The sequence below is a fragment of the Strix aluco genome, chromosome 3, assembly GCF_031877795.1.
Source record: "Strix aluco isolate bStrAlu1 chromosome 3, bStrAlu1.hap1, whole genome shotgun sequence".
NCBI classification, from domain to species: domain Eukaryota; kingdom Metazoa; phylum Chordata; class Aves; order Strigiformes; family Strigidae; genus Strix; species Strix aluco.
Window position 1 is genome coordinate 80,980,858 of NC_133933.1, and position 15,373 is coordinate 80,996,230.

Consider the following 15,373-nt stretch of genomic DNA (forward strand, 5'->3'; position numbering starts at 1 on the left):
AAACATATGATAACAAGCAAGAAAAAAAAAAATAGAAAAAAATGAAGTGAGCCCTGACACATATGAAGGTCAAGTTTTAGGCAATTAGGTATCTCATGCGTCCTGCAGTTGAAAAATCAGCTCATTGAGGAGGAGTGGGAGAAAGTATTAGCAATCATTATGAAAACATTGTTTTCAGATTTAGGATCTAAACCAGTTAAAAAGCATTTGTGATTAAAACTTCTTTTTCAAGACACTCTGTAAGGCACGGAGCAAACATAGTTCCTACCTTCATCAAAAGGAAGGGGTAAATGTTTCAGCACACCTGTGGTCCACCAGTAAGTATAGCTATACAGGAAAAAGACACACAATTGGTACAGAAGATTTGATCTTGTATCCAGTCTAAATGGTCTAAATGTTCGCACATAACAGTTACCCAACCACACAGTGCCACTTTAGTAAACATTTTTTTGTAATTCAAGCACAGAAGAAAGAAAAGAACTATCCTTGGATGGAGGATTTCAACAGGCCCCTATCTTACTACTTTGCTCTCAGGCCATGAAATTTAAACACATGAAGCTCAATAAAGGTATGGAGAGAGGAGTGGTTTTGTTCCATTAAACAAAATGCATTTCAGATGTCTACTTCTATAGCACTGAAAATTAAGGTCTTAGTACATATAGAAGGTATCTATGGATTTCTCTTGTTCTGGTCTTTTGAGGAAAAAAAACCGCATCAACCCATCAATCCCCACCCACCACTTGGTATTCATATCCTAAAATTTAGGAAAAGGGTCTGAAGAAATGGAGGCCAATGATAATAAAATTGTCAAAGCAGCTGACTTCTACACATTTTGATGTGACAGCTGCCCTAAGCCTGAGAACTGTTGGCATAGCTAACAGCAAAAACCAGGTCCTGCTGGAAGCTTATTCAGGATTTCTGAAAAACAACAGAGTCAGTCAAGCAACATTGATAAAATAAAGCATGTTTTATCTTTCATTCATGTTTACATATTCTTATTTTCTCTTCTCAAATATACTTTAATTTATTCTCTAAATTATTCTGACAGTTTCTTCTATTTCGTTACTTGGGATGAAAAGATGTTTATCTTCCTTGATTTTTATTTCAAATATGTGTGTATTCACAATACCATAAGGGCTGTAATCAGAGTATTAATGTGGTTATCTCCTACTCATGTCAATGTAGCCACCTGGAGAAGAATCAATAGGTGTACTGACTTGATAGTGGGACTTAAACAATGCAGAACAGGCAGGGCAACACACTCCAATTCCAAGAACCACGTATGTCCTAGACAGGAAAGAATGAGTTATGCCTGATGGTCCCGTCTCTTCCTGAAGTACTGTATCAGGCCATGCTAGCAAGCCCTTTTTTCCAGTGCCTTCAGAAACTATGTAGACATACCCAGTTTTGGTGCTTGCATAAATAAGTAATGTGACAACAGAAAGCCTCCTTTCCATATTCACTGTCCTTTCATGTGAATCACAAATTATATAAAAGTAATATATGAAACTCATTATGAAATCTCTTCTTTCTGATGGAAAGCCTGATGAGCCAGCAATGTGCCCAGGTGGCCAAGAAGGCCAATGGCATCCTGGCTTGTATCAGAAATAGCGTGGCCAGCAGGGACAGGGAAGTGATCTTACCCCTGTACTCAGCACTGGTGAGGCCGCACCTCGATTACTCTGCTCAGTTTTGGGCCCCTCACTACAAAAAGGACATTGAATTACTCGAGCGTGTCCAGAGAAGGGCAACGAAGGTGGTGAAGGGTCTGGAGCACATGTCGTACAAGGAGCGGCTGAGGGAACTGGGGTTGTTTAGTCTGGAGAAGAGGAGGCTGAGGGGACACCTCATTGCCCTCTACAACTACCTGAAAGGAGGTTGCAGAGAGCTGGGGATGAGTCTCTTTAACCAAGTAATAAGCAATAAGACAAGAGGTAATGGCCTCAAGTTGTGCCAGGGAAGGTTTAGACTGGATATTAGGAAGTATTTCTTCACAGAACGGGTAGTTAGGCTTTGGAATGGGCTGCCCAGGGAGGTGGTGGAGTCCCCATCCCTGGAGGTGTTCAAGAGGTGGGTTGACATAGCGCTTGGGGATATGGTGTAGTTGGGAACTGTCAGTGTTAGGTTAATGGCTGGACTAGATGATCTTCAAGGTCTTTTCCAACTTAGATGATTCTGTGAAAGGCAAATACAATATAGGAAAAGCACAGACAGTCAAAAGAAGTTTCAATGACACGCAACAACATCTTCCTTCTCTTCCTATATCCTTGATTTCATTATGAGTTTTCATTATTTCCTTTGCTGCTGTGCTCAAGGAATCCAAAAAAGGCACTGCACAGAGGCAGGAAGAAGTTATTTGAAGAACTTGTCCCAGTAGTTTGGTAGAAACAAAAAATTACGTGGAAGAGCTTTTTCCACCAACTTATTACATGGAGGTGTCATTTTGTTCTCATGAGAAAACACCTTGGTTGTATATTATAAGTGCTCAGAAGATATTCTGGCCAGAATGAAAGGTAAAACTAATTAACAAGTAAATGAAGAATACCAACAATTTTTTTTAAAATGTTCCCCCTCATCTGAGAACAGTATCTGTGACAAATAAGAGACAGTTGTTTAACAGTTACAGACAAAAGGGAGACTAAGACATTCATATATTTGTGATATATCAGCTGAATTAATTTTTGACATACAATAATGTTCAAAACAAGTAGGCAATAAAATTAATGTAGCATGTTTCATGTGTGCCCGAAATAGCACTTGCTTGTATAACTGTTATGAGCTAGCATCAAGAGAAGGCTCAGAAGACAAAACCAAAGGATTAAAATTTAGAAACAATCATATCACATGCCAGCTGCCACAATGGGTTAATGGAATAAGCATCCAACAGGGATTGAACACACTTGCAATTTTCTCCAGTCAAAAATCTAAATGCAGATCTTCAGATCTACCATTTGTGATACAGAACTTTAAGCTTCACAGAATGAACACAGATATAAACTGAAAAATTCTTAAAAGAGATGATTTAGTTACCATGTCTAGTACTGTCCTTATCATTAAAATGTAAGTTTTAAGGTTTCTATTTGGGGGTTTTTGTTTTGTTTTTTGGTGTTTTGGTTTGTGGGGTTTTTTTTGTTTGGGGTTTTTTTGTTGGGTTGTGGTTTTTTTGTTTTGTTTTTTGTTTGTTTGTTTGTTGGGGGGTTTTTTGTTTGTTTTTGTTTTTTACACACTGTATTTATAATCCTTAACAAAATCATTGCACATTGTGAAGCACTCTAAAATTACTTTAAAATTTTTACGCTTTAGCTCTATTACTTCTGTGTAATACCGTGCAACTACAATGGAATACAAATGAAGAAAAATAGTCTTCAAAACAGGCTAGACATGGCTGAAGGAAGGTAGAAAACCACGGGCTTCTTGGTATGCACAGCAGCAGACTAAGTGTGTTACACAAAAATAATAAACAAATGTTATCCTCATCACCTAATCTAATCTACAATGACCTAATAAATCCGACCATCAAAAATACACCTGTATATTGCTTAATGAGACAGTGGTAACTGTACTTCAATAAAAGAGTGAAGCATTTCACACTGGAGGATCAAATTTCATATAAAATGGAAAGTTTTTTCAGTACCACAGGAAAACAACATACTAAAGCAAATCCTTCAAAACATCAACAGCCAACAGTTTTGGTAATTTTTTGAAGCTTTTTTTTTTTTAATAAGTTTTCATAAAACCTTAAAAACCAGTAAGCAAGGTTTTGATAGGCTGAACAAATTATTTGGTTAACAACATGTATTGTTTTAAATTTATTAGAGCAATACCAAACAAAACCAGAATAGCAAAGTACCTTCGCCTTGTCTGTGAGAGACTGAGGGTGTTCTTGTGATGCAAATAAAAATCAGTGGGAAGTTCCCAGAGATGAGGTTTTCCTTCTGTAGGCTTGAATACTCCCAGAAAGAGATTGATAGAATCTTGCCTGTCTGCATCTGTTAGACAAGAGGTACACTTAACACCAGGAACATTGCAGAGCTCAAGCCCATTCAGACATTTGCTTGTTTGTTGTTAGATCCTCACAGACAGAGTGTGTATGTCCTCTGACTTCTACAGGGACCTCTGGGCTTCAACCACCATGATCAAACTTCATTTAGACCTGACCTTCTGCCACACTGAAGTGCACGTGGAGCTGGTACCAGCACTGCCTCTTTCCTTGGCTTCTCTCGCAGGAGCCGGGGCAGAAGCTCTGCTTAGAGGCTTTGCAGCTCCATCTCCCACCTCTGCATATATGTGTTTGCATGAAGCATGTGCATGTATTTATGCATGTTTCAGGGAACCTGACGTATTATGATGAATTTACTGCAGTCTAAATAACAGAAGAATGATTTAATGAAATTGTACAGTATCCATACAATACACAAATTATGAATTCTTTGCATTTTTCTAGCCAAAACATAGTAAAAATGATTAAAATTCACAAACACCCTTTAATAATTTGGACTTTTTTCCTGTTGGTTTAAATAATGAATTTCTCTTCACCAAACTAAGCAAGTGCTAAAATCCGGTAGTTACATACCACTGTAGATGAAGCATGACAAGAAACACTGCTGTTCACTTACATCTTTAAAATCTCTCTTGCTACCTAGCTGCAGATAAGGGTGAGTTACAACAGAGATGAAGAAAAGTTGGAATCAGATGAGGAGTTGGGGATGGTGAACTGTGATAAAGACAGCTTTGCAAGCAGAGTCATAGGGGCAGAGGAAGACTTACACACAAAGGATTTTCAGATACGGGGGGATATGTGGAGAATTGAGCTCTATTTGTGCCCTGAGGAATTAGCACGTGGAAAGCTCTTGTCTCCACTCTTGTTTGCACTTCGGTAATCAGACAAGGAAGGAATAGCTCAGTAGTGTTACTCCTTCAGTTCTCTCCACATTTCAAAAGGAGTATTATGAGAGTTGAGTGTCCCTTTCGCGACACGCTGCATCAAAAAAGACAAACTGAAGTCTCAGTATACCAGAGAGCAGGTGAAAAAATAGGCAGAATCCACAAAGCGGTGGTATGACAGCAAGGACAAAGTTGGTTCCTGGCCACCACCAAAGTTTCAGTTAATACCTCCTTCACCCCAGAATTCGGCCATCTCTTCCCTCTGTGCAACATATAATAATTTTTACATGGAATTAAGACACAAGCAGCTGACAAATGAAGTGCTATGTAGAAATTTGGTGACAACAGGATTATAAGAAAGTATGGTACTTTACAGAAGTGCACATATGTGGAGGTCAATATTTGGAAGTGGGATCTTCTGTATAAACAATCACATGGTGTAACCATGTGTAACAAATAGGTTAAAATTGGTGGTAATTTCTGAAAGCTACAGGCAGAAATGAGCCTTCTTTGATCATTTACCATTGTTTCCCCTGCCAGAAACAGAAGGTATACTGAAACTGGTAACTAAACAATTGTAAAACAATTAGAGTAAAACAAGATAATTCAGTTAACAAACTATGTCACTACTTATGACAAATGCTAAAATGAAATAAAACTAAATTAAATTTGTTCTGTGAAAAACAGCTTAAACTCATACCAACTGAATTAACCAATTCATTGTCTGAAATGGTCTGTACCAGCAGGTCATTAAAGCATTCTTACCTTTCTTTCATAGCAAAAAAAATAACTCGTTTAATGTTACGTTGCAAACAGACTCAAACCCTCTTTTGCATTTATTGTTTCAGTTGTGCAGCTGTGTTTTAAACTTAACAGAAATGCAGGACATCTATTAGAACGTATATATTAGAATGAATCTTACTTCTCAACTTGTAATTTAAAAGTAGGTAAAAAAATACAACATTAAAGATCCTTTGTGCATAAGTCTTCAAGCAGGCACAAACACATATGACTGGGGAAGCAGATAGTTAACTTGAAAGGTGACAATCCTCCCCCCGCCATACTTTAAGGATTGAACAATTTTATGACTTAATTTTGAACAAAAATAATGAAAGCTTTTGTCTTTCTTTGAAACACCAGCCACGAAAAACAGGATATTGAGCTTTTCAGATCAATTTTCTTATCTAGGTAGAAGAATCTCCGTTTTCAAAAATAAATAAATAAGAATGTGTCAATGCATTGTGAAGCACAGATAAAAGAACAAACAGGTTTTCTCCCTTCATTGTTAGCACCTAATGTTATAATTAGGTACAAGTAAATAGAAAGATTGCACTGATTTTTTCAAAAGATACAGCAATGTACGTGTATACTAGCACATTTTTAAGACCATTTGAGAAAACAGGAACTGAAGGGGCCATTTAATTGAATTAGCCTAAAATAATCTACCGCTCTCAATCTGAGTTTGCAACTGCACTACATGATAAATTACTAAATTGTGAGAGATTCAACACAACTGGGACTATAATGTCCCATGACTAAAAGGTTATAGTAATTAAGTTTATTTTCATACAACACTACAAGGTAGTTTACTCTGTCCAGTGCTGTTTGTGGATAAATAGATTATTCCAGATTCCAGAAGCTTATTATGCATGTTGCAACTCTAGCGCTGAAGTCTGCAACATCACATTACTTTCTAAAAGGCATAAAAGCTAGAAAAATATTATTTGGAATACTATTTCCTAATTCCTCTGACAATCACAAATGAAAGAAAAATGTTAGAATTCAACTAATCAGAACGCCTGCCAGAGAGGGTGTTGAAGGAACACCTAATTCTTAGCTGGATGTTCCGGTACAACTCATTTGCTTATAACCAGGGTACTTCAAACAGTTGACTTCCCAAACTACACTGCACCCTCTACTTTTTTCAAATGCTAGAATTAAAAACGTGCATGAAAAAAAGTCATAATTTTTGCCTAAACCTATAAAATTTTTTCAAGTTACCATAACATTAATTGTCCCATATTTTTAGGGCGAAACCTTGGTTTTCTTCTAAACTTCAGTCACTAACTTGATCCTGAGAACATTTCTTTAATTCTTCACTCTTCTATTACATAGGTGTCCTGGTTTAACCAGGATAGGGTTAAGTTTCCCCAGCAGTGGAGGGGGAGCTCTAGCCGGGTTATTCAGATACCATGGGGACATCACATCCTGGCAGGTCACATTTTCCTGGCGCGGGAGCGGGTGCACTCGTGGTTTTGTACATCGTGCTTCTCACTGCTGTATTTGGTAGCTATTTTGCTCTGTTCATTGCTATCACTATTACTGTTATTGTTATTGCTGTGGTTTGTTGTGTTGCTATTGCACTGTTGTATTAAATCTTTCCTTATTTCAGTCTTGGGGCTTTGTATTTCACTCCCTTTGTGGGGGAGGGGTAGCGGCCGCGTGGTCTCAGACCCCGGCAGGGGCTAAACCACCACAATAGGCAACATATTACAAATTTATAAATACAGGAAATCTATAGCAAAGCTAGGCCACATATCATGAACTAGAGTGAAGCTGCACTCGAAGTTATCTTTCTTACAAGTCCAATTAGCATCTCCAGGTAAGTCACTTAACCAATACATGTCTTACTTTTTCTCATCTGTACAATTTAATTAGTAGTGATTATCCTAAGAGCTTTGAGGTCAACAGATGAAACCATTTTCTTAAAAGTATAAATTATTTTTAGAATCCTGTATTTTTTACAATAGACAAAAAGACAAAAGTGTGGCTAAATTATTTATTTAGGAGGCACTGTTAGTTAGCAGGCCACTTGTAATGTTGCTCTGAATCTGATATACTGTATGAATTCAAGAAAATCACTAAAATTTTCTGAGTCCGTTTACTACTGGTACATGAAATTCATAAGCATCAAAAATACATTTCTCAGATCAGAAACACAAGGAAATGTTGGCTCATGGACTGGTTAGCCCTCATATTTTTATTTGTATTTTAAAGGCTATGATGGATAGTAACAATAAGTGCAGCATAACAAATCAGAACCTTGTTCTAAAACTTCTTCCTTTATCTCTGCTTTCTGAGAAAACTTCAAGAATAAAATGATCTCTCTCAATGCCACCTGAACAGGCAGTGTTGACAGTGAACCATTAAATTTCACTGAAATTAGTCTTTTCAAAAATTCATACTAAAAATACAGTAAATACAACACTATGCTATGTTTCAACAATGCCATCTTCAAACACAAGGAATGCATAAAGCACCAAAAATATTTGGCTCAAGTGGGATCAAATGTCAAAATCATAAATAAATTGGGGAAAGTACGCAGCATCTTTACGAAAGTTTCATTTTTCGTACTGACTTCAGTAAAGACTAACATGTGTTTGTGTACTCAGCCACAACTTTGCCCAGGTGATAAGATGGACTTTTTTTATTCTGTATTCTTTCTTCTTTTTGTAACATCTTTTTCAGAACAAATTCTTTTACTACTAAAACACATACATATCATGACTATCCTTGCAAGCAGGCCACAACCCCAAATGTGGGTCTAGAACTTTGCTGAAGCTTCCACCTAACCACTTAAGTGGCTGGCATAAAAGTGAACAGCTTCAGAGATTTGTTCCATCTTGTACTTAGCAGTACAGGTGATACTGCAAGCGTGCTTCCTTTTGCTCCTAAGAATTGATGAAGCCATACCTTATTGCCTCTGCAACCAATAAGAGACCATACCACCAAAATAAACAAGCTCTTAATTTCTCATTTAATTTGGGCAAATACGATACACAAATGACATTAATTACATTCAGAAACAGTAGTTTAAATGCTGTACTCTCACATTTTGTTACATACACAGAATCGCCACTAACAAAAGCAGTAACTTCAGCCAAAGAAACCAGAGATTACTGAAGTTTTTCTAGCCAGTGTCCAACTTAACCTTTAAAAAGTTCACATAGTTCCTAAATAATTACAGTCTACTAGAAAAAAAAAAAAAAAGCTACTTCCTTCCCTGGCTGTACAGCTTTTGGGAAAGAGAGCAATAGAGGACTGACACAATATTTAGAACACAGCAGCACTCAATGTTTCTCATCTTGACATGTCTTAGGCTGTCCTTTGATCATTCTTTTATGTCTTTCTCATATGACTTCTAAAACACTAAGCATTTGTTTTCAGTTATTTTGCATAAGGTATGGCTCAGCATTTTTCAAAGAGGTTTTCTCTTAGCAATGTTGTCCAGAACAAGGTAGAACAGTATCAGTGACTGATACGAGCTAGTAAAGGAGTAAGCTAATATTTTACAACTTACATAACTCAAAAAATAGCTTCTTTACTTGGTGGACCTTGGGTTTTTTTAATTTAATTTTGTCTTTTCTACCACAGATTCAGAGTTAGTAGCTTCTATTCATACAAAACAATTACATGCATCAGAGATTGCTTTTTGTTTGAAGTCCCCAGAAGTATCACCAGAAATACTCTCCTTGAAGCCTTCTACTTGTGTTTAGATTTAGATTTACCAGTTTCCTTTGTGGAAGTTGTTTTGTCCATCATTTTAACAGCTGTATAACAGCTACCTGTTTCTCTATTGATCTCTATTGATCTACATATGTCACTGGCAGTTTCAGTGCTACATGTGTACATTTTCTAAATACTTACATCAGTCCACTAACTTTCATCAAGTAAGGGTGCATGCTGCAACATGTATTTGCATAGGATATAAATACTTCATCAAATCAGAATACCCATTTGATACCCATCAGACTTTCCTGAATTATTTGGAAACTATAGTATAGAGGACCTCTTCATAAGATCATAGCATGGATTATTGAAACATCACAAGTAAGATGCTTTTAAAATAATGGCTTAAAAGAAAGCAGTTTAAATTTACCTGAGAAAGCATTACTATAATATCTTGAGAGTGTTTGCATAATATCTTTGGAATGCTGAGTCCATGGAGCTATCTTTCTGTAGGTTTTTACTCTGTGGACAAGCTGAGAACCTCCGTATTGCAGAGAAAGTGTGTCTCCATGATCTTCGTATAATTCTTCAAATAATCTGAAGGAAGAATAAAATTTGTCATCTATCAAACTGCTGAAAAGAGTTTTTAAAAGAGAAAAAATAATAAAGTATTGTAATAAGAAAGTCTGTCTGTTTAACAAGCAATACATTTTCTTCTCCTAAGCACTTCTGCCAGTTCACAAAAAACTATTTCATTAAAACATGCTACTAGCTTACAAACACTGAAATTTAAAGCTATGTCTCTATTTTTATTCAGATAAGTATGTGGAAATGTTATTTAGCTATAATACTTACTAAGAAGGATTAGACTATAAGATTTTCACTAATTTATAATAGATCAGAATGCATTCACACTACAGAATATGCACTTCTGTAGATTCAGGGAGAAGATTAACATGTTCTACTAGCCTGTGGGGAGAAAACAGACTAGATACTTTCACAGACTAAGGTATTTTAAATACAGTAAATGGGACAGAACGCATCCATATCTCAAAGCTGTATTTTCTGTCAAATCCACTGGGAATGAAGTCATCATAACTTCCCAAAAATCTCCCTAGTTACAATAATGATGGCTCAAAGGTACAAACCAAATAAGCATGACTTGTAAGAAGTGTGAATGGAAGTCAGATACCATTTGCTGGAGCTGGAAAGGCATGCTGTGAGAAAGAGTTGGCTGCTAAGATGAACAAGGAGATCTGGCTAAAAGCCCGTCCTCTAGCATCAAGAAGTTAACAGGAAACTACAAATTGAGAGCAGTCCAAATAGCAAAAATTAAGAAGAAGCTCACCAGCAATGACAAAAACAAGACAACAGTATCAGAGAACAAGGCTATCCTAACGAGATGATACACAATCTAAAAGGTAACTGATTGAAAAGTGCTTCTCAAAAATGGCCTTGCTTGAGCAAGACAATGACAAGGATGACATCTTCCTAAAAGAGGCTGAAAGTTTAGTTAAGATGCAAAAAACCACAACCACCAAACCTGTGAAAATGTATTTCAGATCAGTATAGCAAGACACAGTAACTCAGGCATCTGCATGTGATACACTGTAATACTGGAGAATAGAGAAGTACTTAAGGAGCAGAAAGGAAGGTAGAAAACACAAAACGAACCACCAACAAAATAAATTAAAAAATCAAACCAAAACAACAAAAGCATTCCCTTAAGTAAGTTTCTAATAAAGGGATAGTACCACGTAAGTAACCCAGCAACCATCTCACTGAAGTCCGCCTCAAAAGGTTCTGGATGAAGAACACTTATCTGAGCAGCAAATCAATTTCTGTGAAAACAAAATAGCTGCCGCCCAGCAAATCTTCTGCTCAAGGTCAAGTACAAAAGGGTCAATTAGGAGGAAACGTCTGCTTATTAACTTCTAAAAAAACCAAAAAAACCCCAATAACAAATGAAACAAACCAAAACCCACTTGCGTCTCCACACAAATTGTTGAGAGCTCATGATAACATGTATGAGAATTTCCTGTTTGTCTCTTTCAGTCAGTTTGGTTTTGGGTTTTTTTTTGTTTTTCTATACAAGGGGAAAGACAGCAGTGCTGGTCAACTAAAAACTAAAAAACTGGTTGAAGGCAAAAACTGGCAGGTAAAAGGATGTTACCTCTCAAAAATTTTCCAGTCAGTCACGGAGGATTGATGAACAGAGTTCAAATAACCTTGCAATAAAGGTTTACAGAAAGCAGACAACTTTAAATTCATTAAGAACGTTGATCCACTTGATTTGGAAAGGACTTGTAAAATTAAATTATCCCTCCACAGCCTCAAAATATTAAGCCTGCAGTCAAAGACTAGTCTTCTGTAGAGAGAAAAGTTAACTACATATGATAAAATAAGCTTCTAAGGTACACTTTGTCTAGGAAACTTCCTAGATAGGACAACAAATATGCTGAAGGAATCATTAAGAAATACAGCTTGTTGCACAGGACCATTTCTGCAAAGTCATTAAGAAGATTAATCCTGCTAGACACAAAATCGGACTGTTCAAGACGCATGGTTTCTTTATCCTTCAGGATGGCCAACCAAAATAAAATGCTGACTTCAGAAATCTAGTTCAACAGAAATTCTGGACTGTAGCCAGCCAGTGAGACGACAGGAGAAAAATCAGAATTATAAGGACAGTTGAAGAGTGTGATGAAAAAAAGTTAGTTTTTCCAGACATGTTTGCTAAATTAAGGAAGACAAACCACTTTTTGGACAGTTAGAAGACTGTAAATGAAGAGGCAGAGTACACAGGAAGCAGATACTTAATCTAAGACAATGCAGGGAACAAGAATGCAGGAGGTCAAAGTGAAGGATTGCACAGCAGAGACAGTATAGCACATGCCTGTCTTCAGAATTTGTTGCATTATGGAGCAGGATTTTTTAATTATCCTGAATACAGTAATTCAGAAACAAGTCTTAACAGATGACAAAATCAGTCTCAGACAGACATACATCTAGTGCAATGGAGAAGAAAAAAAAAAAGTCAAATTGTGGCCAGATAAAAGTAATCTTTTATGCCAGGCTAATAGCTACTTTTCAGACAGATGATAAGAAATAAGGTATTAGGAAAATCAGAAACAAAGCAACTACCATCATCTGTTAAGATTATGGTAAGAGATGGAAATTTGGGTGGTTGTGGCATAGAGAGGAAACAGGAGGGAGAGAAGACAGACGGGAAACATGGGACTATCACAGCAGAAAGCAAGAGAGGAAATTTGGGCTCCCGAAATAGGGGTGGGAAGGGGTGAGGCAGTAAAGCCTAATGAAAGATAGTAAAATGCAGCCTGAGGTGCTGAAGTAAGTGGTAGCTGTAGAGGATACCAGATAGAGTGGATGTAAAAGACCTGTCCATCTCTTGACCCCCTCTGGTTAGAACCCAAGAGTCCCTATTGCCGAGTTCCCAGGAGGCTGCACAGCAACTGATATTTGCAGCAGCAGTTGTTTGTTCCCAGAGGTAAACATGCAGCACTGAGCAGCTGGAACTGGTGGATGAGAGGCATCACTAGCACACTGAGGAATCCAGACAGCAGGTGCTCTCCCTTGCCATCAGGCAGAGGCCAGGAGTCACTGCTTGCACGGTGAGCCAACATGCTGCATGTGAGGTTGTTTCTGTGGCATATACCAGCTCCTGCCTCCAGGCAAGTGCTGGAGGCTAATGGGAGAAAGAAGAGGAGCTGAAGGTATGTCTTTGAGTAACGGGGAGGGGAGACCAAGTACTTTGCCTTTTCTGAAATACAAGTTACGTCTCCAAATTCTAAAACTATCAAACTGCTAGTCAAAACCAGCAATGAAGCCATAAGTTTCAGAGTCACGACACAGCTTTAAGGAATAAAACCACATCAACTCAAGGACTCTTACATTAATTTCTCAAGCATATTCACAAGTTCATTAGCTTACTTCCCCCTGACCCCCAAAGCATTTCAATTTAAATGCTGGGTTTTCTTAAATGTTTTGAGAATGCTTGAATAGTATCACTGATACTTGATCTGACAGAACAACTTTGCTGAAAGCTTTTCTTCAATAAATCAAAAAGCACAAGATTTTTCCGTAGAAAATAGCAAGGTAAGATGTATTTCTGTAAAAATATCAGTTTGGCATTCTCCATAAAAGCACATACTTATTTCAGTTTTCATTTTTCATCAGCATTTTGCCTCAAGCAAGTGAAGTAAGTGTAAAAGAGTGGGGTAGGTTTTTTGTTACATTTATTTAAAAGGAAAACTCTTATCTTTAAGTTTAGGCATATAAAGAGAATGAAGTCAAGCAGCTATCTTGTAAGAAGCCTCATTAACATACTTTTCCAGAGAAGCAAATTTTCAGTGTGACTGGATTTTCTGAAGATGATTTCAAGTATGGAATATTTTTTAAACTCCGATGAATAAACATTATTAAATCATTCCAATAGAAAGAACTGCACTTTTCTTCTACATAATTTTCCTAAATCTCAACAAAAAATTAAAAAATAAAACCATGACACACTTTATCAATATATCTTACCTAACAGCATCCGTATCAAATTGTAAATTTGGTTTATCAATCAGTCCCAAGGAATAGAGTTGGTATGCCAAAGCACATTTTCCCACCATAAATTGGGCTGTGTTAGTGCGATCTAAACAGTCCACACAATTGGTTCGGAGAACTCCAGTCTGGTAAAGCAATCCAAATAAGAGATTTTTCTTAATTAACAGATTACTACAGTCATGATTATTACTTTTTTCCTACTATCCAGACTTGTCAAATCTCAAATTATGTCCACAAAAATTTGAGATTTCTAAAAAATCTTAAAAAGCAATTTATAGCAAGCTACCTCAGACTGCTGTAATACCTACTTTCGAAACATTCTTTCTTCTTTCATCACACAAACTGCATCTCTCCTTCGACTCAAAAACAGCCCTAAAGATTTACCTTAACAAGAAAAGCTATGTTATTTCAGTGAAGGAGGTCTCATTTTCAAGTATGCTGTAACTACTACAAAAAATAAAGCCCACTTGCTATGGTTCTGCTGTGATGTGTTTATATTTTAAGGTTTCTGTATCTGGAGCAACACACATGATCATTTTGTTGAAGGTCAGAGTCACGCACATATTCTTTTATGCTGCTTGCACCACTGTTCTTCAACTCCATAATGCACACGAAGTTATTTTATAATATGAACAGCTGCAAGAACCGTATTTTAATGTAACAACATGAGGGATTCTTCTGTTCAAATATATACGGCTACATCCAAGCTAGTCAACCAAACTTTTATTGTCTTAATAAAGAAGCGACTTTGGGGGGAAAAAAAAAAGTTTAAAAAAGAAGGGGAGATGGGGGAGGGGCTCCCTTGCGGGTGTGGCTCACAAGATACCTATTCCGAGATGAACTGTGATTCAAATGCTTACATGTATGCCAACGGTGACCACCTCAAATAATTAAAGTTGAAAGATAGATAAAATAATCATTTGAAAGATAGATAATCATTCCCCTGATACAGGTAAACCTGTAAGACTAACATTTAAAAAAAAATCTAATTAACATTGATATGCTTTATTTAAAAACACATCAAATTCCATCTAGTCCACTGTTTATCTGCCCTCAACAAACATATCCCAGTGATCAGCTTTCTAACTTACATGAACTACAAAATTATGAATGGCAAGTCAAAAGCAACTAATGCTTCTTAAGGATATGCCCTGTGTTCAGAGTATGTAATCATAACATTCAGGTATAGATCTTGCACTATATGATTTACAGTTTAGACAGCACTTTTCTGACCTTAAAGAAAGCAGTGTTTCTAGTTCTATTTTCTTTTAGTGCTGGAAATTATAATAATGGACAGAATATTCAGCACCGGTGTAAACGCTTTTAACAACCCATTTTCATGCGTATGAATATGTCACCAGGCTTAAGTATGCTTATTCCTCACCTCTTCTGTATAACATTACATTATGCAGTTTGCTAAAAGGCTGCTGTTTTAACTTTTGCTGCACTGGTAACACTACAGACTAAA

At 36.9% G+C, this 15,373-nt stretch overlaps 1 protein-coding gene across 1 annotated transcript in view; it reads right to left on the reverse strand.

Annotated features, from left to right (window-relative positions):
* Positions 1-15,373, reverse strand: part of FIG4 (FIG4 phosphoinositide 5-phosphatase) — a 77,349-nt gene that overhangs the window by 29,142 nt on the left and 32,834 nt on the right. The window contains exons 14-17 of the mRNA XM_074819357.1: positions 13,882-14,030; positions 9,764-9,930; positions 3,851-3,989; positions 269-327 (exon numbers count right to left, since the gene is read on the reverse strand). Coding sequence (XP_074675458.1) covers positions 269-327; positions 3,851-3,989; positions 9,764-9,930; positions 13,882-14,030 — 514 coding nt within the window. The remainder of the gene's footprint in view (positions 1-268; positions 328-3,850; positions 3,990-9,763; positions 9,931-13,881; positions 14,031-15,373) is intronic.